The 25,448-nt window shown below is 48.5% G+C and overlaps 1 protein-coding gene and 1 pseudogene across 1 annotated transcript; one reads left to right on the top strand and one right to left on the bottom strand.

Moving 5' to 3' along the window:
- Positions 1–25,448, top strand: part of LOC137362232 (zinc finger protein 850-like) — a 46,799-nt pseudogene that overhangs the window by 9,540 nt on the left and 11,811 nt on the right.
- Positions 1,156–2,433, bottom strand: LOC137362231 (zinc finger protein 436-like). Its single transcript, XM_068026668.1, has one exon. It carries the CDS (start codon positions 2,150–2,152, stop codon positions 1,370–1,372), a length of 783 nt encoding a protein of 260 aa, XP_067882769.1. The 5' UTR covers positions 2,153–2,433; the 3' UTR covers positions 1,156–1,369.

Raw genomic sequence — 25,448 nt, 5'->3', positions numbered from 1 at the left:
CTGGTGACAGTGGAGAAGTAATGAGACTAGTGTTGTACCTCCAGGAAGCAATCCCTGCACTCCAGGTCCCAATACCTGGTGGGACATCCTGCCCCATGTGCCCAAAGATCTGCAGGTCATGAATCGGCCTATTCAGTGACCTGAAGACCCATGGCAGAAACTTTGAGTGGATGTCATCCTCAAATCGAGGGACAGCCGACAACAACCTCAACAGTAACAAGTTTGAGGTTCTGTTGCATCATCCCCAAAACAAGCTCAAATGTTTGGTAAAGGCCCTGTGACAATGCAGCAGGTCCAATAGACAGCTGTATATCCCAACAGTGATGAACACTTCTGGCTCCTGTTCTACTGCATCAATTGGTTCAGTGACAGCTGCATTTAACAGCAAGGTGAGCTGAAAATCATAACTATTGTGTTGGCTTGGAGAAAGACAGCATGTACAGAGTACTGTGCCATCAGCCTGAGAAACCCAGTGACCATTTATAGTGACTGCAGAGAGCTCACAGGATAGTTTCACTGTAACCAATGCACAGCACTAGTGGTGCAAGACACTCTTTTCCAGATAATCTTAAGCAATGCCAAAACACACATTGAAGAAAGATGGCCAGAGTTATATTCCTTGTGTTCCATCACTATGGTGTAAAAGACAGCTTCACACTGACTCAAGGTTTACAGTGTGACTGGGTCAGTAGACAGTGAAAATGGAGGTGAACAATGAATGGAATTCAGCCATACACCTGAGCAAACCGATAAGTGGAAATTCCAGATCACTTCAGTTGCTGCAAAGCACAGGACATATTAAGTTTATACAGTTCATGTTCACTGCAGGATATTCACATTCAGTAACCAGTATGTGCAGAGTTTTCAGAAATTATTTCAGACACACACTGCTGTGTAAATGGAAGCAAGTTTCAAATTCCTATTGACAGACCAATGTTTTTGCTGCAGACCAGCGACTTGCCAGCTACTGATCCTGCACCATTAATTTTAAACCATGTCAAATGAGCTGTGTCAGTTCTCAGGTGGTCTCTGCTAAGATATCCCATGAAGGCAAAAATAAACATTGGGAATTGGTCTGTGTATACACACATCTCCTTTTTGTCTATTTACAGAAGACTGACACACTGAAGTTGTGAAGGAGTTTGCAGTTCCACCCACTTGCTTTCCTGTTTGAAATTCATTTCCACCAAGGTGGAAGACTATAAAAAATAAAGGTGACATAAAAAGGTAAAAATAAAATCGCCGAGCAGCTGCAATTTCTTTCAAAGCCGGTCTTTTAGTTCAGGTCAGAAGGGGAGAAGCCAATGGTGGATTTCCGAAACATCAATGTCGGAAATCTGATATTTGATGAAAATTTCTCATCCCCGAGTTACTTGTGAACTCGCTGGTGTCTCAACAGATAGGATGAAGTAGTAAATCCCTTCACACAGTCAGAACAAGTGAATGACCGATCCCTTGTGTGAACTCCCTGGCGTTTCTGAAGGTTGGAGGACTGAGTGAATCCCTTCCCACACTCTGTGCAGGTGAATGGCCGCTCCCCAGTGTGAACTCCCTGGTGTTTCTGAAGGTTGGAGGACTGAGTGAATCCCTTCCAACACTCTGAGCAGGTGAACAGCTTCTTCCCAGTGTGAACTCGCTGGTGTGTCAGAAGGTCAGAGTTAGTAGTGAATCCTTTGCCACATTCTGTGCAGTTGAATGGTTTCTCCGCTGTGTGAATTCGCTGGTGTTTCAGCAGATCAGAAGAAGTAGCGAATCCCTTCCCACACTCTGTGCAGGTGAATGGCCTCTCCCCAGTGTGAACTCGCTGGTGTGCCAGTAGCTGGGATGACTGAGTGAATCCCTTCCCACACTCAAAGCAAGTGAATGGCCTCTCCCCAGTGTGAACTCGCTGGTTTCTCAGAATGCTGGATGAAGTACTGAATCCCATCCCACACTCTATGCAGGTGAATGGCCTCTCCCCAGTGCGAACGCGCTGGTGTGTCAACAGCATGGGTAACTGAGTGAATCCCTTCCCACATTCCGTGCAGGTGAACGGCCTCTCCCCAGTGTGAATGCGCTGGTGTACAGTGAGAGTGTGGAATCGTCTGAACCCAGTCCCGCAGTGAGAGCACCTGAACGGTTTCCTGTCAGTGTGAACACATTGATGGGACATCAGTTCAGTAGAACATTTATAGCAATTCCCACAGAATGGACATTTAAAAGTCTCTCCCCAGTGTGAACTCGCTGATGTGTCAGCAGGTAGGATGCTTGAGTGAATCCCTGCTCACACTCGGTGCAGGTGAACAGCCTCTCCAGAGTGTGACTGCGTGGATGAGCTTCCAGCTCAACTAAATAATTGAATCCCTTTCCACAATCCCCATATTTACATGGTTTCTTCCCAGTGTGACTGCACTTGTGTTTCAACAGGTCCGATAATCGGCTGAAACCTCGTCCACACACAGAACATGTGTACAGTTTCTTCCCAGTGTGACTGCACTTGTGTTTCAACAGGTCCGATAATCGGCTGAAACCTCGTCCACACACAGAACATGTGTACAGTTTCTTCCCAGTGTGACTGCACTTGTGTTTCAACAGGTCCGATAATCAGCTAAAACCTCGTCCACACACAGAACATGTGTACAGTTTCTTCCCAGTGTGACTGCACTTGTGTTTCAACAGGTCCGATAATCAGCTAAAACCTCGTCCACACACAGAACATGTGTACAGTTTCTTCCCAGTGTGACTGCACTTGTGTTTCAGCAGGTCCGATAATCGGCTGAAATCTCGTCCACACACAGAACATGTGTTCAGTTTCTTCCCAGTGTGACTGCACTTGTGCTTCAACAGGTCCGATAATCAGCTGAAACCTCGTCCACACACAGAACATGTGTTCAGTTTCTCTCCACTCTGATCGCTGCTTTTTCTTTCCACGTTCAAAATCTGGTGATATTCAGGTTACGATAAATTGGGTGACTCCTCCAGATCCTGATCTGATGTTTTTTTGCATTTCACGACTGCAATTCCTCTCCTTCCAAAACCCTGTGAAATGGATTTTAAAAAGAAAAAAAAAAGTGTGAGAGAACCCACAAAAACACAAAGGCAGGTTGGGAAATGGAGCTGAATGAATCTGGAACATTTTGGGGACGGTACGAGGAAAAAGTGACCATGAAAGCTGCTGTTTTGACGTACAACCCCAACTGGTTCACTAATGTCCTTCAGGGAAAGGAACCCCTGCCACCCAGTCTGGACCTACACAAGACTCGGCTCTCTATGGGAGGAGAGAGAGAGAGAGAGGTGGGAGGGAGAGGGAGAGGAGAGGGATTTTATATATCTACAACTCAACCAGAACTTTGACAGAACCTCCCAAACCCTCAACTTCCATTATCTAGACGGACCAGCAGAGCAGGTGTATGTGAACACCAAGTTCCCCTCCAAGTCACACACCATCCTGACTTGTCTGACATCCAGTACTGGAAGAACAGAAATTTCATCCAATTAAATATTGGGAAGTCTGAAGCTATTGTCTTCAGTTTCTGCTACAAACTCCACTCCCTAGCCACCAACTCAATCCCTTTCCCTGGCAACTGTCAGAGGCTAAACCAGACCATTCATAATTTTGGTGTCATATTTGACTCCGAGATGAGCCTCCGACTGCATATCAGCACCATCACTCAGACCACCTATTTCCACCTCAGTAACATCACCAGACTTCACCACTGTCTCAGCTCATCTGCCTCTGAAACTTACATCCATGGATTTGTTACCTCTCACCTTGACTATTCTAACACACTCCTGGCCGGCCTCCCACATTCTACCCTCTGTAAACTTGAGATCATCCAAAACTCTGCTGCCTGTGTCCTACCTCGAACCCAGTCCTGTTCACCCATCACCACTGTGCTCACTGACCTACACAGACTCCCAGTTAAGCAGCACCTCAATTTTAAAATCCTCATCCTTGCTTTCAAATCCCTCCATATCCTCACCCCTCACCATCTCTATAATCTCCTCCAGCCCCACAACGCTCAGAGCTCACCTAATTCTGGCATCTTGAGCATCCCCGATTTTCATTGCTCCATCACTGGTGGCCATGCCTTCAGCTGCCAAGGCCATAAGCTTTGGAAATCCCTCCCTGATCCTCTCCGCCTCTTTACCTCACCTTCCATGCTCCAGACACTTCTTAAAACTTTTGGTCATCTGCCCTAATATATCCTCATGTGGCTCAGTGTCAAATGTTATTTATTTTATTTAGAGATACAGCACTGAAACAGGCCCTTCGGCCCACGGAGTCTGTGCTGACCAACAACCACCCATTTATACTAACACTACAGTAATCCCATATTCCCTGTCACCTACCTACATGAGGGGCAATTTACAATGGCCAATTTACCTATCACTTGCAAGTCTTTGGCTGTGGGAGGAAACGGGAGTACCCAGCGAAAACCCACGCAGTCACAGGGAGAACTTGCAAACTCCGCACAGGCAGTACCCATAATTGAACCCAGATCCCTTGAGCTGTGAGATCTGCGGTGCTAACCACTGCGCCACCCTGTTACTTTATAAGCACTCCTGTGAAACACCTTGAAACATTTTATTGCATTAAAGGCGTGACATAAATACAAAGTTGATGTTAACTTGGACATTTATCACCATTCCTTCATCATCACTGGGTGAAAATCCTGTAACTCCTTCCCTAACACCATTGTGGAAGCACCTTCACCACACAGACTACAGTGGTTCAAGATGAAGGCCCACCATCACCTTCTCAATGGGCAACTGGAGATTGGTAATATACGCATTCTGGCTACTGATGCCCATATCCCAGGAATGAAGTAACAACATGTGTATATGTAAACTGGATTAAAAACCTCTACAGAAATACTTGTTACCGAAATAATACTCTTTTACAATGAGTGGTTGGTGTCTGTTCAGCAACCTCATCTCCCCTGGAATCGATTTCCCTTGACAACCTCACTATGAAAATTGTTGGACTCCACTGGGCTCAAAAGTACTCAGGTGTAAAGCCAGCAGTTGCTCCTCCATCCCCACTCCAGCTCAAACTAATGGAACAAAAAAGACCAATAGAGACATTCGGAACTAACTTCCACATCCAACACCCACAGCGATACAAACAGGATCTTAATTGGTCCGTCTGTGTTTCTTGACTCAGTTCTGTGAGCAATGCTTGCAGTAAAACAAAAGCAAAATACTGTGGATGCTGGAAATCTGAAATAAAAGGAGAAAATACTGGAAATATTCAGCAGGTCAGGCAGCATCTGTGAAGAGAGAAACAGAGTTAACATTTCAGGCGCATCGAGCCACTGCTGCCTGCAGCCTGGAACTCGGAGTGGGAGAAGGAGGAAGAATGAGGAGAGACAATATAGTCCAACACTCACAGCAACCTACAATCCACCGACATTACCGGGATAGGGAGACAGAGTTTAGAAACACTCAGCAACACGACTCCAGTAAAAGATCCCAGGAGGAAAAGGGTGTGTGTACCTGCCCTGATATCCCCCTCCCCAGGCCTGTCAGTCAAACCCCCCACTCCTCCCAGTCCACAGCTCAGCCTAGCAGCTTACTGCACCTTGAGCCAGCCCTGCCCAGGTGTGGCCCAGTCCAAGGGGAGTCTTTGTGGAACCAGGGAGGGGGGACCTCCTGCCCTGTGCTGTGTCCCAAATGGTTCCTCCCTCCCTCCCCCAGGCCCCTTTATAACTGAGCTCAGTTTCCTTTAAAGTTTTCTCCTTTGATGTTACACTTTATTAATCTTTAATTCATCCAAAAGAGATGGAAATCTGGCGGCCGTTAACCCCGGGTCTGTCACCGGGAGAAGCCTCGCAGCTGCCGCCCCACTCGGTACAGACGCGGCACTGGGAGCTCCTTATTGGGGGTGTTGCGGCCGACACCGGGGGTTTCTGAAATCCGCCGCCGTTTACCGGCAACAGAGGAGCTTCACACGGCAAATGCTACAAACAAACTAAACCAGAATGCGCCTGCGCGCTCGATTCATGACCTCTGACCGAAGAAGCCACCGTGATTGACGGCTGCTCGGGGCCAATAGTAGGAGAGGGCGGGACAGAAGTGTAACGCAGCCCCGCCCCCTTTGAGCAAGCCCCGCCCTCACGCGCGTGGATTGTTGGAGGACCCGCAGCCCGTACATTCCTCCAGGCCGCTCCCGCTCTCCTTATTGGCCCGCAGCTGATGTCCATCAGCCGGGCGGGCGGTGTGAGATGAGCATGCGCGGCCAGCGCGAGCAGAGGCAGAGCGTGCGGTTCACACAATCTCAGAATTGTTGCAGTGAAGGAGACCATTCGGCCCATCGTGTCCGCACCGGCTCTTTGAAAGAGCAATTCAGTCAATTCCATTCCCTCGCCTTCTCCCCATAACCTTGCACATTCTTCTTTTCATCTTCCTGTCTAATTCTCTTTTGAATGCTTCAATTGAACCTGCCTCCACCACACTGTCAGGCAGCACATTCCAGACCTTAACCATTTACCAAGTGAAGTTTTTCCTCATGTCACTTTTGCTTCTCTGACCAAATACTTTAAAACTGTGCACTCTGGTTCTTGATTCTTTCACTAGTGGGAACAGTTTCTCCCTATCTACTCTGTCCAGACTCCTCTTGTTTTTGAGCTCTAACAAATTACCTCTCAGCCTTCCCTTCAATGTATCTTCACAACTGAAGTTCCTCATCCTTGCAACCATTTTTGTGATATTTTTCCCTACTCTCTCCAATGCCCGCACATCTTTCCGAAAGTGCCGCACCCAGAACTGGACACAATACACCAGCTGAGGGCAAACTAGTATCTTAAACAAGTTCAACATAAGCAAAATACTGCAGATGCTGGAAATCTGAAATAAAATCAAGAAATGCTGGAAATACTCAGCAGGACTGGCAGCATCTGTGGCGACAGAAGCAGAGTTCATGTTTCAGGTCAGTGACCCTTCATCAGAACTCAGAACAGGGTTCTGATGAAGGGTCACTGACCTGAAACGTTAACTCTGCTTCTCTCTCCACAGATGTTGCCAGACCTGCTGAGTATTTCCAGCATTTCATGTTTCTTTTTGAACATAACCTCCTTGCACTTGTACTCTATGCCTCTATTAATAAAGCCCAGGATACTGTATGCATTATTAACTGCTCTCTCAACCTGTCCTTCCACCTTCAATGACTTACGCACATATACACCCAGGTCCCTCTGCTCCTGCAGCCCTTTAGAATTGTAACCTTTATTCTATATTCTCTCTCTGTGTTCTTCCTACCTAAATGAAGCACTTCGCACTTCTCTGCATTGAGCTTCATCTGCCACCTGTCTGCCCATTCCACCAACTTGTCTATGTCCTTTTCGAGTTCTACACTATCCTCCTCACAGTTCACAATGCTTCCAAGTTTCATGTCATCTGCAAACTTTGAAATTGTGCCCTGTACACCAAGGTCTAGGTCATTAATATATATCTGGAAAGCAAGGGTTCCAACACTGATCCCTGGGGAACTCCACTACAAACCTTCCTCCAGCCTGAAAAACCCTTCAAACACTACTCTTTATTTCCTGACATGCAGCCAATTATCCATGTTGCTACTTTCCCTTTTATTCCATGAGCTAGAAGATTGCTCACAAGTCTGTTGTGTGGCACTGGTATCAAAGGCATTTTGAAAGTCCATGTACACCACATCAACACTTTGTTATCTCCTCAATAACTCCAGCATTAAACAAACATGATTTTCCCAAAAGAAATCTGTGTTGGCTTTCTTTAATTAACCCACATTTGCCCATGTGACTGTTAATTTTCTCCCAAATTATTCTTTCTAGAAGTTTCCCCACCACTGAAGTTAAACTGACTGGGCTGTACTTGCTGGGCTTACCTTTACACCCTTTTTTGAACAAGGGTGTAACATTTGCAATTGTCCAGTCCTCTGGCACCACCCCCAAGTCTAAGAGAGACTGAAAGATGATGGCCAGTGTCTCTGCAATTTCCAGCCTCACTTCCCTCAGTATCCTTGGTTGCATCTCATCTGGTCCTGATGCTTTATCCACTTTGAAGTACAGACAGCGATCTAATACGTCCTTTTTTAAATGAATTTTAAACCCTTCTGGTGTTTGAATTACCTCCTCTTTCATTATTGCCTGGATTGCATCTTCTTCCTTGCTGAAGACAGATGCAAAGTATTCATTTAATACCTCAGCTATGTCCCCTGCCTCCACGTGTAAGTTCCCTTATTGCTTCCCGAATCAGTCCCACACTTCTTTACCCACCCTTTTACTGTTTATATGTTTGTCAAAAACTTTGGGATTCCCTTTAATGCCAGCTGTTGATCTCTTTATATGCTCTCTCTTTGATTCTCTGATTTGTTTTTTCACTTCCCCTCTGGACATTATATTCAGCCTGTTTCTCAATAATATTTTCTACCTGGCTTCTGTCAAAAGCACACTTTTTCTTCTGTATCATTATCTCTGCCTCTTTTGTCATGCAGGGAGCTCTGGATTTATTTACCCTACTTTTCCCCTTTGAGGGAACATATGTTGACTGTGCCCAAAATATCTGTTCTTTGAAGGTAGCCCACTGTTTTGCTACCAGTTTTCCTGCCAACGTTTGAATCCAGTTGATTCACCCCAGCTCCATTCTTACCCCATTGAAGTTGTCTTTCCCCCAGTGAATTATTCTTACTCTGGATTGTTCTTTGTCCTTTTCCATAGTCAGCCGAAATATTATGATACAATGATCACTCTCCCCTACATGCTGTCCTATTGATACTTGATCCACTTGGCCCTTCTCATTCCTCAGAACCAGGTCTAGCAGTGCCTCCTTTCTCATTTGATGAGCAACATACTGCTGTAAAAAAGTTTCCTGAACACACTCTCGGAACTCTTGCCCCTCAATTCCCTTTACACTACTACTATCCCAGCCATGTTTGGATAATTAAAGTCCCCCATTATAACTAACCTATAATTTTTGCACCTCTCTGTAATGTCCTTGCAAATTTGTTCCTCCACGTCCTTCCCACTTGCTGGTGGCCTAAAGACAACACCGAGCAATGTAAATGCACCTTTTTTGTTCCTTAGCTCGAGCCAAATTGAATCTGTCCTCGACCCCTACGGGACATCTTTTTCCTCCAACACTGCAATGCTCTCCTTAATCGATACTGCCATCCCTCCCGCCTTTTCCCTTTCTTATCTTTCCTAAGCATCTTGTATCCAGGAATATTTAACACCCAGTCCTGCCCTTCTTTGAGCCAGGTCTCTGTTATAGATACAGCATAATATTTCCACATGGCAATCTGTGCCTGTACCTCATCAATCTTATTAACCACACTCTGTGCATTCACATACATGCACATTAACCCTGATTTAGACTTTATTACTTTCTCCCTGACTCTGACCCCACCTAATAACTTACTATTCCCTACTCGAGTGCTATCTATCTCTCCCAGTATTCTGTGCACCTTGGTGTCCCTCTCTGATATTTCCTCCTGGTTCCCACACCCCTGACAAGTTACCAGTTTTGCTATCCTCCAATCTGAGATCCCTCTAAGGCTCCCATCCCCCTGCCAATCTAGTTTAAACCCTTCCCAACAGCACTAGCAAATCTTCTGCGAGGATATTAGTCCCAGTCCTGTTAAGATGCAACCCGTCCACCTTGTACAGGTTCCACCTGCCCCCGAACTGGTCTCAGTGCCTCAGAAATCTGATGTCCTCCCTCCTGCACCAGTTCTCCAGCCACATGTTCAATCACTCAATTCTCCTATTCCTATGTTTACTTGCACATGGGACTGGGAGTAATCCTATGTATTCCCCCTTCCTACCTATTTTATTGGTGCCAATGTGGACCACGACCTCTGGCTGTTCACCTTCCCCCAGGAAGGCAACACACGATCCTGGAGTCTAATCTACGGTCACAGAAACACCTGTCTGTTCCCCTGACTAATGAATCCCCTATCATTACTGCTCTTACACTCTTCCTCCTCTCCTCCTGTGCAGCTGAGCCACCTGTGGTGCCACAATCATGGCTCTGTCTGCACTCCTCTGAGGAACCATCACCCTCACCAGTATCCAAAATCGAAAACCGATTAGCGAGTGAGATCAACTCAGGGGACTCCTGCACTACCTACCTTAGACTGTCTGGCGGTCACCCATTCCCTCTCGACCTGCATGCTCCTAACCTGTGGTGTGACCACCTCGCTAAACCTGCTATCCATGTAGTTCTCTGCATTGTGGATGCACCACAGTGACTCCAGCCACTGCTCGAGATCCAAAACCTAGAGCTCAAGCTTGTGCAGCCAGTGACACTGCCTGCAGACGTGTTTGTCCAGGACACATGGTGCGTCCACGACATCCCACATGTCACAAGCTGTGCTTTGCTCTCGGCCAAGCTGCACTGCCAAACCTTAACTTAACAGACTATTTATAATGAGTAGAATATCTGACCAGTTACTCACCAACCAGCTCTTTCCACTGCACAGAAGCAAGAACCAAATACTGGAGGAGGGATGAAGTAGAAAAAAGGAGTACATCCTATCCCCTTCACTGAACTCACCACTCAGCAAACACATACCACCATACTCTGTTTGAAATCTGCACTCCTTATCAATCTTTCAGTTACTCTTTCCTGTTTTTTATATTCTGTCAAACATTCTGACCTGTGCAATTATTTGCTTTTCCGTTAATTTTCAGACTATCTTTAACTTTCTCAGGAAACCATGGATAGTGGGTCCTCCCCTCTCCGAACCCTGTACATTCTGAGAATCCCAGAGTGGAGAGCTGGGACATCCTGTCTCAAAACACATCCCACCCTGTTTATACTGAGAATCCCAGGGTGGAGAGCTGGGACATCCTGTCTCAAAACACATCCTACCCTGTTCATACTGAGAATCCCAGAGTGGAGAGCTGGGACATCCTGTCTCAAAACACATCCTACTCTGTTCATACTGAGAATCCCAGGGTGGAGAGCTGGGACATCCTGTCTCAAAACACATCCTACTCTGTTCATACTGAGAATCCCAGAGTGGAGAGCCAGGACATCCTGTCTCAAAACACATCCCATCCAGTTCACACTGAGAATCCCAGAGTGGAGAGCTGAGAGACATCCCGACTCAAAACACATCCCTGCCTGTTCATACTGAGAATCCCAGGATGGAGAGCTGGAAAATCCTGTCTCAAAACACATCCCACCCTGTTCATACTGAGAATCACAGGATGGAGAGCTGGGACTACCCTTCTCAAAACACATCCCACCCTGTTTATACTGAGAATCCCAGGCTGGAGAGCTGGGATATCCTGTCTCAAAACACATCCCAGCCTGTTCATACTGAGAATCCCAGGGTGGAGAGCTGGGACATCCTGTCTCAAAACACATCCCACCCTGTTCATACCGAGAATCCCAGGGTGGAGAGCTGGGACATCCTGTCTCAAAACACATCCCACATTGTTCAGACTGAGAATCCCAGGGTGGAGAGCTGGGAGATCCTGTCTCAAAACACATACCACCTAGTTCATAAAGAGAATCCCAGGGTGGACAGCTGTGTCATCCCGTCTGAAAACACATCCCACCCAGTTCACACTGAGAATCGCAGAGTGGAGAGCTGAGAGACATCACGTCTCAAACCACATCCCAGCCTGTTCATACTGAGAATCCCAGGGTGGAGAGCTGGAAAATCCTGTCTCAAAACACATCCCACCCTGTTCATACTGAGAGTCCCAGGGTGGAGAGCTGGGACATCCTGTCTCAAAACACATCCTGCCCTGTTCACACTGAGAATCCCAGGGTGGAGAGCTGGGACATCCTGTCTCAAAACACATCCCACCCTGTTCACACTGAGAATCCCAGGCTGGAGAGCTGGGACATCCTGTCTCAAAACACATCCCACACTGTTCATACTGAGAATCCCAGAGTGGAGAGCTGAGAGACATCCTGACTCAAAACACATCCCTGCCTGTTCATACTGAGAATCCCAGGGTGGAGAGCTGGGACATCATGTCTCAAAACACATCCCACCCTGTTCATACTGAGAATCCCAGAGTGGAGAGCTGGGACATCCTGTCTCAAAACACATCCCACCTTGTTCATACTGAGAATCCCAGAGTCGAGAGCTGTGACATCCTGTCTCAAAACACATCCCACCCTGTTCATACTGAGAATCCCAGGCTGGAGAGCTGGGACATCCTGTCTCAAAACACATCCCACCCTGATCATACTGAGAATCCCAGGGTGGAGAGCTGGGACTACCCTTCTCAAAACACATCCCACCCTGTTTATACTGAGAATCCCAGGCTGGAGAGCTGGGACATCCTGTCTCAAAACACATCCCAGCCTGTTCATACTGAGAATCCCAGGGTGGAGAGCTGGAAAATCCTGTCTCAAAACACATCCCACCCTGTTCATACTGAGAATCCCAGGGTGGAGAGCTGGGACATCCTGTCTCAAAACACATCCAGCCCTGTTCACACTGAGAATCCCAGGGTGGAGAGCTGGGACATCCTGTCTCAAAACACATCCCACCCTGTTCACACTGAGAATCCCAGGGTGGAGAGCTGGGAGATCCTGTCTCAAAACACATCCCACCCTGTTCATACTGAGAATCCCAGGGTGGACAGCTGGGACATCCTGTCTCAAAACACATCCTCCCCTGTTCAGACTGAGAATCCCAGGGTGGAGAGCTGGGACATCCTGTCTCAAAACACATCCTCCCCTGTTCAGACTGAGAATCCCAGGGTGGAGAGCTGGGACATCCTGTCTCAAAACACATCCCACCCTGTTCATACTGAGAATCCCAGGGTGGAGAGCTGGGACATCCTGTCTCAAAACACATCCCACCCTGTTCATACTGAGAATCCCAGGATGGAGAGCTGGGACATCCTGTCTCAAAACACATCCCACCCTGTTCAAACTGAGAATCCCAGGCTGGAGAGCTGGGACATCCTGTCTCAAAACACATCCCATCCTGTTCATACTGAGAATCCCAGAGTGGAGAGCTGAGAGACATCCCAACTCAAAACACATCCCTGCCTGTTCATACTGAGAATCCCAGGGTGGAGAGCTGGAAAATCCTGTCTCAAAACACATCCTGCCCTGTTCACACTGAGAATCCCAGGGTGGAGAGCTGAGAGACATCCCAACTCAAAACACATCCCTGCCTGTTCAGACTGAGAATCCCAGGGCGGAGAGCTGGGACATCCTGTCTCAAAACACATTCCACTCTGTTCATACTGGGAATCCCAGGGTGGAGAGCTGGGACATCCTGTCTCAAAAAACATCCCACTCTGCTCATACTGGGAATCCCAGAGTGGAGGGCTGGGACATCCTGTCTCAAAACACATCCCACCCTGTTCATACTGAGAATCCCAGGGTGGAAAGCTGGGACATCCTGTCTCAAAACACATCCCAGCCTGTTCATACTGAGAATCCCAGGGTGGAGAGCTGGGACATCCTGTCTCAAAACACATTCCACATTGTTCAGACTGAGAATCCCAGGGTGGAGAGCTGGGACATCCTGTCTCAAAACACATACCACTCCATTCATACTGAGAATCTCAGGTTGGAGAGCTGGGAGATCCTGTCTCAAAACACATACCACCTAGTTCATACTGAGAATCCCAGGGTGGAGAGCTGTGTCATCCCGTCTGAAAACACATCCCACCCTGTTCATACTGAGAATCCCAGGATGGAGAGCTGGGACATCCTGTCTCAAAACACATCCCACCCTGTTCATACTGAGAATCCAAGGCTGGAGATCTGGGACATCCTGTCTCAAAACACATCCCACCCTGTTCATACTGAGAATCCCAGGCTGGAGAGCTGGGACATCCTGTCTCAAAACACATCCCACCCTGTTCAAACTGAGAATCCAAGGCTGGCGAGCTGGGACATCCTGTCTCAAAACACATCCCACTCTGTTCATCCTGAGAATCCCAGGGTGGAGAGCTGTAACATCCTGTCTCAAAACACATCCCACCCTGTTCATACTGAGAATCCCAGGGTGGAGAGCTGGGACATCCTGTCTCAAAACGCATCCTACTCTGTTCATACTGAGAATCCCAGAGTGGAGAGCCAGGACATCCTGTCTCAAAACACATCCCATCCAGTTCACACTGAGAATCCCAGAGTGGAGAGCTGAGAGACATCCCGACTCAAAACACATCCCTGCCTGTTCATACTGAGAATCCCAGGATGGAGAGCTGGAAAATCCTGTCTCAAAACACATCCCACCCTGTTCATACTGAGAATCACAGGATGGAGAGCTGGGACTACCCTTCTCAAAACACATCCCACCCTGTTTATACTGAGAATCCCAGGCTGGAGAGCTGGGATATCCTGTCTCAAAACACATCCCAGCCTGTTCATACTGAGAATCCCAGGGTGGAGAGCTGGGACATCCTGTCTCAAAACACATCCCACCCTGTTCATACCGAGAATCCCAGGGTGGAGAGCTGGGACATCCTGTCTCAAAACACATCCCACATTGTTCAGACTGAGAATCCCAGGGTGGAGAGCTGGGAGATCCTGTCTCGAAACACATACCACCTAGTTCATAAAGAGAATCCCAGGGTGGACAGCTGTGTCATCCCGTCTGAAAACACATCCCACCCAGTTCACACTGAGAATCCCAGAGTGGAGAGCTGAGAGACATCACATCTCAAACCACATCCCAGTCTGTTCATACTGAGAATCCCAGGGTGGAGAGCTGGAAAATCCTGTCTCAAAACACATCCCACCCTGTTCATACTGAGAGTCCCAGGGTGGAGAGCTGGGACATCCTGTCTCAAAACACATCCTGCCCTGTTCACACTGAGAATCCCAGGGTGGAGAGCTGGGACATCCTGTCTCAAAACACATCCCACCCTGTTCACACTGAGAATCCCAGGCTGGAGAGCTGGGACATCCTGTCTCAAAACACATCCCACACTGTTCATACTGAGAATCCCAGAGTGGAGAGCTGAGAGACATCCTGACTCAAAACACATCCCTGCCTGTTCATACTGAGAATCCCAGGGTGGAGAGCTGGGACATCATGTCTCAAAACACATCCCACCCTGTTCATACTGAGAATCCCAGAGTGGAGAGCTGGGACATCCTGTCTCAAAACACATCCCACCTTGTTCATACTGAGAATCCCAGAGTCGAGAGCTGTGACATCCTGTCTCAAAACACATCCCACCCTGTTCATACTGAGAATCCCAGGCTGGAGAGCTGGGACATCCTGTCTCAAAACACATCCCACCCTGATCATACTGAGAATCCCAGGGTGGAGAGCTGGGACTACCCTTCTCAAAACACATCCCACCCTGTTTATACTGAGAATCCCAGGCTGGAGAGCTGGGACATCCTGTCTCAAAACACATCCCAGCCTGTTCATACTGAGAATCCCAGGGTGGAGAGCTGGAAAATCCTGTCTCAAAACACATCCCACCCTGTTCATACTGAGAATCCCAGGGTGGAGAGCTGGGACATCCTGTCTCAAAACACATCCAGCCCTGTTCACACTGAGAATCCCAGGGTGGAGAGCTGGGACATCCTGTCTCAAAACACATCCCACCCTGTTCACACTGAGAATCCCAGGGTGGAGAGCTGGGAGATCCTGTCTCAAAACACATCCCACCCTGTTCATACTGAGAATCCCAGGGTGGACAGCTGGGACATCCTGTCTCAAAACACATCCTCCCCTGTTCAGACTGAGAATCCCAGGGTGGAGAGCTGGGACATCCTGTCTCAAAACACATCCTCCCCTGTTCAGACTGAGAATCCCAGGGTGGAGAGCTGGGACATCCTGTCTCAAAACACATCCCACCCTGTTCATACTGAGAATCCCAGGGTGGAGAGCTGGGACATCCTGTCTCAAAACACATCCCACCCTGTTCATACTGAGAATCCCAGGATGGAGAGCTGGGACATCCTGTCTCAAAACACATCCCACCCTGTTCAAACTGAGAATCCCAGGCTGGAGAGCTGGGACATCCTGTCTCAAAACACATCCCATCCTGTTCATACTGAGAATCCCAGAGTGGAGAGCTGAGAGACATCCCAACTCAAAACACATCCCTGCCTGTTCATACTGAGAATCCCAGGGTGGAGAGCTGGAAAATCCTGTCTCAAAACACATCCTGCCCTGTTCACACTGAGAATCCCAGGGTGGAGAGCTGAGAGACATCCCAACTCAAAACACATCCCTGCCTGTTCAGACTGAGAATCCCAGGGCGGAGAGCTGGGACATCCTGTCTCAAAACACATTCCACTCTGTTCATACTGGGAATCCCAGGGTGGAGAGCTGGGACATCCTGTCTCAAAAAACATCCCACTCTGCTCATACTGGGAATCCCAGAGTGGAGAGCTGGGACATCCTGTCTCAAAACACATCCCACCCTGTTCATACTGAGAATCCCAGGGTGGAAAGCTGGAACATCCTGTCTCAAAACACATCCCAGCCTGTTCATACTGAGAATCCCAGGGTGGAGAGCTGGGACATCCTGTCTCAAAACACATTCCACATTGTTCAGACTGAGAATCCCAGGGTGGAGAGCTGGGACATCCTGTCTCAAAACACATACCACTCCATTCATACTGAGAATCTCAGGTTGGAGAGCTGGGAGATCCTGTCTCAAAACACATACCACCTAGTTCATACTGAGAATCCCAGGGTGGAGAGCTGTGTCATCCCGTCTGAAAACACATCCCACCCTGTTCATACTGAGAATCCCAGGATGGAGAGCTGGGACATTCTGTCTCAAAACACATCCCACCCTGTTCATACTGAGAATCCAAGGCTGGAGATCTGGGACATCCTGTCTCAAAACACATCCCACCCTGTTCATACTGAGAATCCCAGGCTGGAGAGCTGGGACATCCTGTCTCAAAACACATCCCACCCTGTTCAAACTGAGAATCCAAGGCTGGCGAGCTGGGACATCCTGTCTCAAAACACATCCCACTCTGTTCATCCTGAGAATCCCAGGGTGGAGAGCTGTAACATCCTGTCTCAAAACACATCCCACCCTGTTCATACTGAGAATCCCAGGGTGGAGAGCTGGGACATCCTGTCTCAAAACGCATCCTACTCTGTTCATACTGAGAATCCCAGAGTGGAGAGCCAGGACATCCTGTCTCAAAACACATCCCATCCAGTTCACACTGAGAATCCCAGAGTGGAGAGCTGAGAGACATCCCGACTCAAAACACATCCCTGCCTGTTCATACTGAGAATCCCAGGATGGAGAGCTGGAAAATCCTGTCTCAAAACACATCCCACCCTGTTCATACTGAGAATCACAGGATGGAGAGCTGGGACTACCCTTCTCAAAACACATCCCACCCTGTTTATACTGAGAATCCCAGGCTGGAGAGCTGGGATATCCTGTCTCAAAACACATCCCAGCCTGTTCATACTGAGAATCCCAGGGTGGAGAGCTGGGACATCCTGTCTCAAAACACATCCCACCCTGTTCATACCGAGAATCCCAGGGTGGAGAGCTGGGACATCCTGTCTCAAAACACATCCCACATTGTTCAGACTGAGAATCCCAGGGTGGAGAGCTGGGAGATCCTGTCTCAAAACACATACCACCTAGTTCATAAAGAGAATCCCAGGGTGGACAGCTGTGTCATCCCGTCTGAAAACACATCCCACCCAGTTCACACTGAGAATCCCAGAGTGGAGAGCTGAGAGACATCACATCTCAAACCACATCCCAGTCTGTTCATACTGAGAATCCCAGGGTGGAGAGCTGGAAAATCCTGTCTCAAAACACATCCCACCCTGTTCATACTGAGAGTCCCAGGGTGGAGAGCTGGGACATCCTGTCTCAAAACACATCCTGCCCTGTTCACACTGAGAATCCCAGGGTGGAGAGCTGGGACATCCTGTCTCAAAACACATCCCACCCTGTTCACACTGAGAATCCCAGGCTGGAGAGCTGGGACATCCTGTCTCAAAACACATCCCACACTGTTCATACTGAGAATCCCAGAGTGGAGAGCTGAGAGACATCCTGACTCAAAACACATCCCTGCCTGTTCATACTGAGAATCCCAGGGTGGAGAGCTGGGACATCATGTCTCAAAACACATCCCACCCTGTTCATACTGAGAATCCCAGAGTGGAGAGCTGGGACATCCTGTCTCAAAACACATCCTGCCCTGTTCACACTGAGAATCCCAGGGTGGAGAGCTGGGACATCCTGTCTCAAAACACATCCCACCCTGTTCACACTGAGAATCCCAGGCTGGAGAGCTGGGACATCCTGTCTCAAAACACATCCCACACTGTTCATACTGAGAATCCCAGAGTGGAGAGCTGAGAGACATCCTGACTCAAAACACATCCCTGCCTGTTCATACTGAGAATCCCAGGGTGGAGAGCTGGGACATCATGTCTCAAAACACATCCCACCCTGTTCATACTGAGAATCCCAGGGTGGAGAGCTGTGTCATCCCGTCTGAAAACACATCCCACCCTGTTCATACTGAGAATCCCAGGCTGGAGAGCTGGGACATCCTGTCTCAAAACACATCCCATCCTGTTCAAACTGAGAATCCAGGGCTGGCGAGCTGGGACATCCTGTCTCAAAACACATCCCACTCTGTTCATCCTGAGAATCCCAGGGTGGAGAGCTGGGACATCCTGTCTCAAAACACATCCCACCCTGATCATACTGAGAATCCCAGGCTGGAGAGCTGGGATATCCTGCCTCAAAACACATCCCACCATGTTCATACTGAGAATCCCAGGGTGGAGAGCTGGGACATCCTGTCTCAAAACACATCCCACCCTGTTCAAACTGAGAAAACAAGGCTGGCGAGCTGGGATATCCTGTCTCAAAACACATCCCACTCTGTTCATCCTGAGAATCCCAGGGTGGAGAGCTGGGACATCCAGTCTCAAAACACATCCCACCCTGATCATACTGAGAATCCCAGGCTGGAGAGCTGGGATATCCTGTCTCAAAACACATCCCACCATGTTCATACTGAGAATCCCAGAGTGGAGAGCTGGGACATCCTGTCTCAAAACACATCCCACTCTGTTCATACTGGGAATCCCAGGGTGGAGAGCTGGGACATCCTGTCTCAAAACACATCCCACCCTGTTCATACTGAGAATCCCAGGGTGGAGAGCTGTAACATCCTGTCTCAAAACACATCCCACCCTGTTCATACTGAGAATCCCAGAGTCGAGAGCTGTAACATCCTGTCTCAAAACACATCCCACCCTGTTCATACTGAGAATCCCAGGGTGGAAAGCTGGGACATCCTGTCTCAAAACACATCCCACCTTGTTCATACTGAGAATCCCAGGCTGGAGAGCTGGGACATCCTGTCTCAAAACACATCCCACCCTGATCATACTGAGAATCCCAGGGTGGAGAGCTGGGACATCCTGTCTCAAAACACATCCCACTCTGTTCATACTGAGAATCCCAGGGTGGAGAGCTGGGACTACCCGTCTCAAAACACATCCCACCCTGTTTATACTGAGAATCCCAGGCTGGAGAGCTGGGACATCCTGTCTCAAAACACATCCCACCCTGTTCATTCCGAGAATCCCAGGGTGGAGAGCTGGGACATCCCGCCTCAAAACACATCCCACACTGTTCATACTGAGAATCCCAGGGTGGAGAGCTGGGAGATCCTGTCTCAAAACACATCCCACCTAGTTCACACTGAGAATCCCAGGGTGGAGAGCTGTGTCATCCCGTCTGAAAACACATCCCACCCAGTTCACACTGAGATTCCCAGAGTGGAGAGCTGAGAGACATCCCGTCTCAAAACACATCCCAGCCTGTTCACACTGAGAATCCCAGGATGGAGAGCTGGGACATCCTGTCTCAAAACACATCCCACTCTGTTCACACTGAGAATCCCAGGGTGGAGAGCTGGGACATCATGTCTCAAAACACATCCCACACTGTTCAGACTGAGAATCCCAGGGTGGAGAGCTGGGACATCCTGTCTCAAAACACATCCTACCCTGTTCATACTGAGAATCCCAGGCTGGAGAGCTGGGACTTCCTGTCTCAAAACACATCCCACCCTGTTCATACTGAGAATCTCAGGGTGGAGAGCTGGGACATCCTGTCTCAAAGCACATCCCACCCTGTTCAAACTGAGAATCTAAGGCTGGCGAGCTGCGACATCCTGTCTCAAAACACATCCCACTCTGTTCATCCTGAGAATCCCAGAGTGGAGAGCTGGGACATCTTGTCTCAAAACACATGCCACTCTGTTCATACTGAGAATCCCAGAGTGGAGAGCTGGGACATCCTGTCTCAAAACACATCCCACCCTGTTCAAACTGAGAATCCCAGGGTGGAGAGCTGGGACATCCTGTCTCAAAACACATCCCACTCTGTTCATACTGGGAATCCCAGGGTGGAGAGCTGGGACATCCTGTCTCAAAACACATCCCACTCTGTTCATACTGGGAATCCCAGGGTGGAGAGCTGGGACATCCTGTCTGAAAACACATCCCACTCAGTTCATACTGAGAATCCCAGGGTGGAGAGCTGGGACATCTTGTCTCAAAACACATCCCACTCTGTTCATCCTGAGAATCCCAGAGTGGAGAGCTGGGACATCTTGTCTCAAAACACATCCCACTCTGTTCATACTGAGAATCCCACAGTGGAGAGCTGGGACATCCCGTCTCAAAACACATCCTGCCCTGTTCATACTGAGAATCCCAGGCTGGAGAGCTGGGACTTCCTGTCTCAAAACACATCCCACCCTGTTCATACTGAGAATCTCAGGGTGGAGAGCTGGGACATCCTGTCTCAAAGCACATCCCACCCTGTTCAAACTGAGAATCTAAGGCTGGCGAGCTGCGACATCCTGTCTCAAAACACATCCCACTCTGTTCATCCTGAGAATCCCAGAGTGGAGAGCTGGGACATCTTGTCTCAAAACACATGCCACTCTGTTCATACTGGGAATCCCAGGGTGGAGAGCTGGGACATCCTGTCTCAAAACACATCCCACCCTGTTCAAACTGAGAATCCCAGGGTGGAGAGCTGGGACATCTTGTCTCAAAACACATCCCACTCTGTTCATCCTGAGAATCCCAGAGTGGAGAGCTGGGACATCTTGTCTCAAAACACATCCCACTCTGTTCATACTGAGAATCCCAGGGCGGAGAGCTGGGACATCCTGTCTCAAAACACATCCCACACTGTTCATACTGAGAATCCCAGAGTGGAGAGCTGGGACATACTGTCACAAAACACATCCCACCCTGATCACACTGAGAATCCCAGGGTGGAGAGCTGGGACATCCTGTCTCAAAACACATCCCACCCTGTTCATACCGAGAATCCCAGGGTGGAGAGCTGGGACATCCTGTCTCAAAACACATCCCACCCTGTTCATACTGAGAATCCCAGGGTAGAGAGCTGGGACATCCTGTCTCAAAACACATCCCACCCTGTTCATACTGAGAATCCCAGGCTGGAGAGCTGGGACATCCTGTCTCAAAACACATCCCACCCTGTTCATACTGAGAATCCCAGGCTGGAGAGCTGGGACATCTTGTCTCAAAACACATCCCACTCTGTTCATACTGGGAATCCCAGGGTGGAGAGCTGGGACATCCTGTCTCAAAACACATCCCACCCTGTTCATACCGAGAATCCCAGGGTGGAGAGCTGGGACATCCTGTCTCAAAACACATCCCTCATTGTTCAGACTGAGAATCCCAGGGTGGAGAGCTGGGACATCCTGTCTCAAAACACATCCCACACTGTTCATACTGAGAATCCCAGGGTAGAGAGCTGGGACATCCTGTCTCAAAACACATCCCACCTAGTTCATACTGAGAATCCCAGGGTGGAGAGCTGTGTCACCCCGTCTGAAAACACATCCCACCCAGTTCACACTGAGAATCCCAGAGTGGAGAGCTGAGAGACATCCCGTCTCAAAACACATCCCAGCCTGTTCATACTGAGAATCCGAGGGTGGAGAGCTGGAAAATCCTGTCTCAAAACACATCCCACCCTGTTCATACTGAGAATCCCAGGGTGGAGAGCTGGGACATCCTGTCTCAAAACACATCCCACCCTTTTCATACTGAGAATCCCAGAGTGGAGAGCTGGGACATCGTGTCTCAAAACACATCCTGCCCTGTTCACACTGAGAATCCCAGGGTGGAGAGCTGGAAAATCCTGTCTCAAAACACATCCCACCCTGTTCACACTGAGAATCCCAGGGCGGAGAGCTGGGACATCCTGTCTCAAAACACATCCCACACTGTTCATACTGAGAATCCCAGGGTGGAGAGCTGGAAAATCCTGTCTCAAAACACATCCCACCCTGTTCACACTGAGAATCCCAGGGCGGAGAGCTGGGACACCCTGTCTCAAAACACATCCCACACTGTTCATACTGAGAATCACAGGGTGGAGAGCTGGAAAATCCTGTCTCAAAACACATCCCACCCTGTTCACACTGAGAATCCCAGGGCGGAGAGCTGGGACATCCTGTCTCAAAACACATCACACCCTGTTCATACTGAGAATCCCAGAGTGGAGAGCTGGGACATCCTGTCTCAAAACACATCCCACCCTGTTCATACTGAGAATCCCAGGCTGGAGAGCTGGGACATCCTGTTTCAAAACACATCCCACCGTGTTCATACTGAGAATCCCAGGGTGGAGAGCTGGGACATCCTGTCTCAAAGCACATCCCACCCTGTTCAAACTGAGAATCTAAGGCTGGCGAGCTGCGACATCCTGTCTCAAAACACATCCCACTCTGTTCATACTGAGAATCCCAGAGTGGAGAGCTGGGACATCTTGTCTCAAAACACATCCCACTCTGTTCATACTGAGAATCCCAGGGTGGAGAGCTGGGACATCCTGTCTCAAAACACATCCCACCCTGTTCATACTGAGAATCCCAGAGTGGAGAGCTGGGACATCCTGTCTCAAAACACATCACACCCTGTTCATACTGAGAATCCCAGAGTGGAGAGCTGGGACATCCTGTCTCAAAACACATCACACCCTGTTCATACTGAGAATCCCAGAGTTGAGAGCAGGGACATTCTGTCTCAAAACACATCCCACTCTGTTCATGCTGAGAATTCCATGGTGGAGAGTTGGGACATCCTGTCTCAAAACATAGAATCATTTATCGCACAGAACAAGGCCATTCGGCCCATCAATTCCATGTCAGCTCTCCAGGGAGCAATCCACTCAGTCCCACTGCCTCACATCAGCCCATGGCCCTGCAAGTTTATTTCCTTCAAGTGACCATCCAGTTTCCTTTGAAAATCATTGATTATTTCCACTTCCACCACACACATTGGCAGTGAGTTCCAGGTCAGAACCACTTGCTGCATAAGAAGTTCTTCCTCACATTCCTGCTGCAACTCTTCCTCAAAACCTTCAATCTGTGTTCCCTAGTTCTTGTACCATTAGTTCATGGGAACAGTTTTTCTTTGTCTAATTTATCAAAGTCTGTCAGAATCTTGTACATTTCGATGAAATTTCCCCTCAATCTCCTTTGCTCCAATGAGAACAACCCCAACTTCTCCAACCTACCCTTGTAACTAAAATCCCCCATCACTGGAACCATTCTGGGAAATCTCCTCTGCAGCCTCCCCTGGACCCTCACATTCTTCCTGAAGTGTGGTGACCAGAACTGGACACAATCCTCTAGTTGGGGTCTAACCAAAACTTTATCAAGGTTCAGCATCCTCCTGTCATCGGCCTTACTGTTTTCACCCGATCCTGTGTCCCACCCTCCCAGCCCTTCAATACCTGAACATGACACTGGACCTGCCCTCCTATCGAATTGAACTGCCCCATGACTATGACCGTTCCCTCCACCAGCCAGTAGCCTGACTTCAACCCACAGGACCCCAATGTGGACAATAATGACCTGAACATAGGCCCCTCATTCACCTCCCCTTCACTGACTCTAACTCCCACCACCACACCCAGGATGTTAGGCCTTTCCCTCCGTCCTCCCTTACATCCCTCCTCCTCTGTCCCTCCATGAAGCTGAACCCCACCCTTTGAACGTTCCCTCCCCTCCCCCCTTTTCACTCCCGATTCACCCTTGCTGGTCCTGAGCCTTTAGCCAACCATCCATTCCACTGTTGCCCTTCCTTGTGCAGCAGAGTTCCAGTGGCACGGTGGCACAGTGGTTAGCACCGCAGCCTCACAGCTCCAGCGACCCGGGTTCAATTCTGGGTACTGCCTGTGTGGAGTTTGCAACTTCTCCCTGTGCCTGCGTGGGTTTATTCCGGGTGCTCCGGTTTCCTCCCACATGCCAAAGACTTGCAGGTTGATAGGTTAATTGGCCATTATAAATTGCCCCTAGTACAGGCAGGTGGTAGGGAAACATAGGGACAGGTAGAGATGTGGTAGGAATATGGAATTAGTGTAGGATTAGTATAAAATGGTGGTTGATGGTCGGCACAGACTCGGTGGACCAAAGGGCCTGTTTCAGTGCTGTATCTCTAATCTAAAAAAAAATCTAAAGTAAACCGCTAATGTCAGACACAAGGGCACAAAGCCGACTGGACTTGTGAAAATGAGGAACTGAAAGAAATTAGTATTAATAAAGAGGTAGCACCAGAAAAATTAACTGGAATGAAGGTTGAACAACCCTTGGCCTAGATGAGCTACATCCAAGAGTTTTGAAGGAGGTGGTTATAGAGATAGTGGATGATTGGTGGTTATCTTTCACAATTCTATAGATTCTGGAAAGGTTCCTGCAGACTGGAAAGTAGAAAATTTAAGCCCACTATTTAAGAAAGGAGGGAAAGAACAAATGGCGAACTACAGACCTGTTAGTTTGATGTCACTAGTAGGGAAAAGGTTAGAATTTATTATAAAGGATGTGATAAGTAGACACTTAGAAAATAATGACGTAATCAGGCAGAGCCAACATGGATTTATGAAAGGGTAATCATGTTTGACAAACCTGCTTGGTTTTTTTGAGGCTGTTACTTGTCGCACAGGTAAAGGAGAACCAGTGGATGTGATATATTTGGATTTTCAGAAGGCTTTTGCTCAGGTCTCACACAGGAGCTTAGTAACCAAAATTAGAACTCACGAGATCCGGGGTAATATACTGCTATGGATTGAGAATTGGTTAACAGATAGAAAACAGAGAGTAGGAATAAATGGGTCATTCTCAGTATAGCAGGCTGTTACCAGTGGGGTACCATAGGATTAGTGCTGGGGTTGCAGCTGTTCACAATCTATAGAAATGATTTGGATGTGGGGACTGAATGTAATAATTCCAAATTTGCTGATGACATAAACCTAGGTGGGAATGTGAGTTGTCAGGAGGATGCAAGGAGGGTTCAAGGGGACTTGGACAGGCTAAGCGAATGGGCAAGAACATGAGATGGAATATAATGTGATTAAGTGTGAAGCTATCAACTTTGATTGAAAAAAGACAGAAAGACAGAGTATTTCTTAAATGGTGAGTGGTTGGGAAGTGTTGATGTCCAAAGGGACCTGGGTGTCCTTGTTCATGAG

Source organism: Heterodontus francisci, unplaced genomic scaffold (genome assembly GCF_036365525.1).
Source record: "Heterodontus francisci isolate sHetFra1 unplaced genomic scaffold, sHetFra1.hap1 HAP1_SCAFFOLD_526, whole genome shotgun sequence".
In the NCBI taxonomy this organism is placed as follows: Eukaryota; Metazoa; Chordata; class Chondrichthyes; order Heterodontiformes; family Heterodontidae; genus Heterodontus; species Heterodontus francisci.
This window is presented reverse-complemented; position numbering and strand designations above follow the sequence as displayed.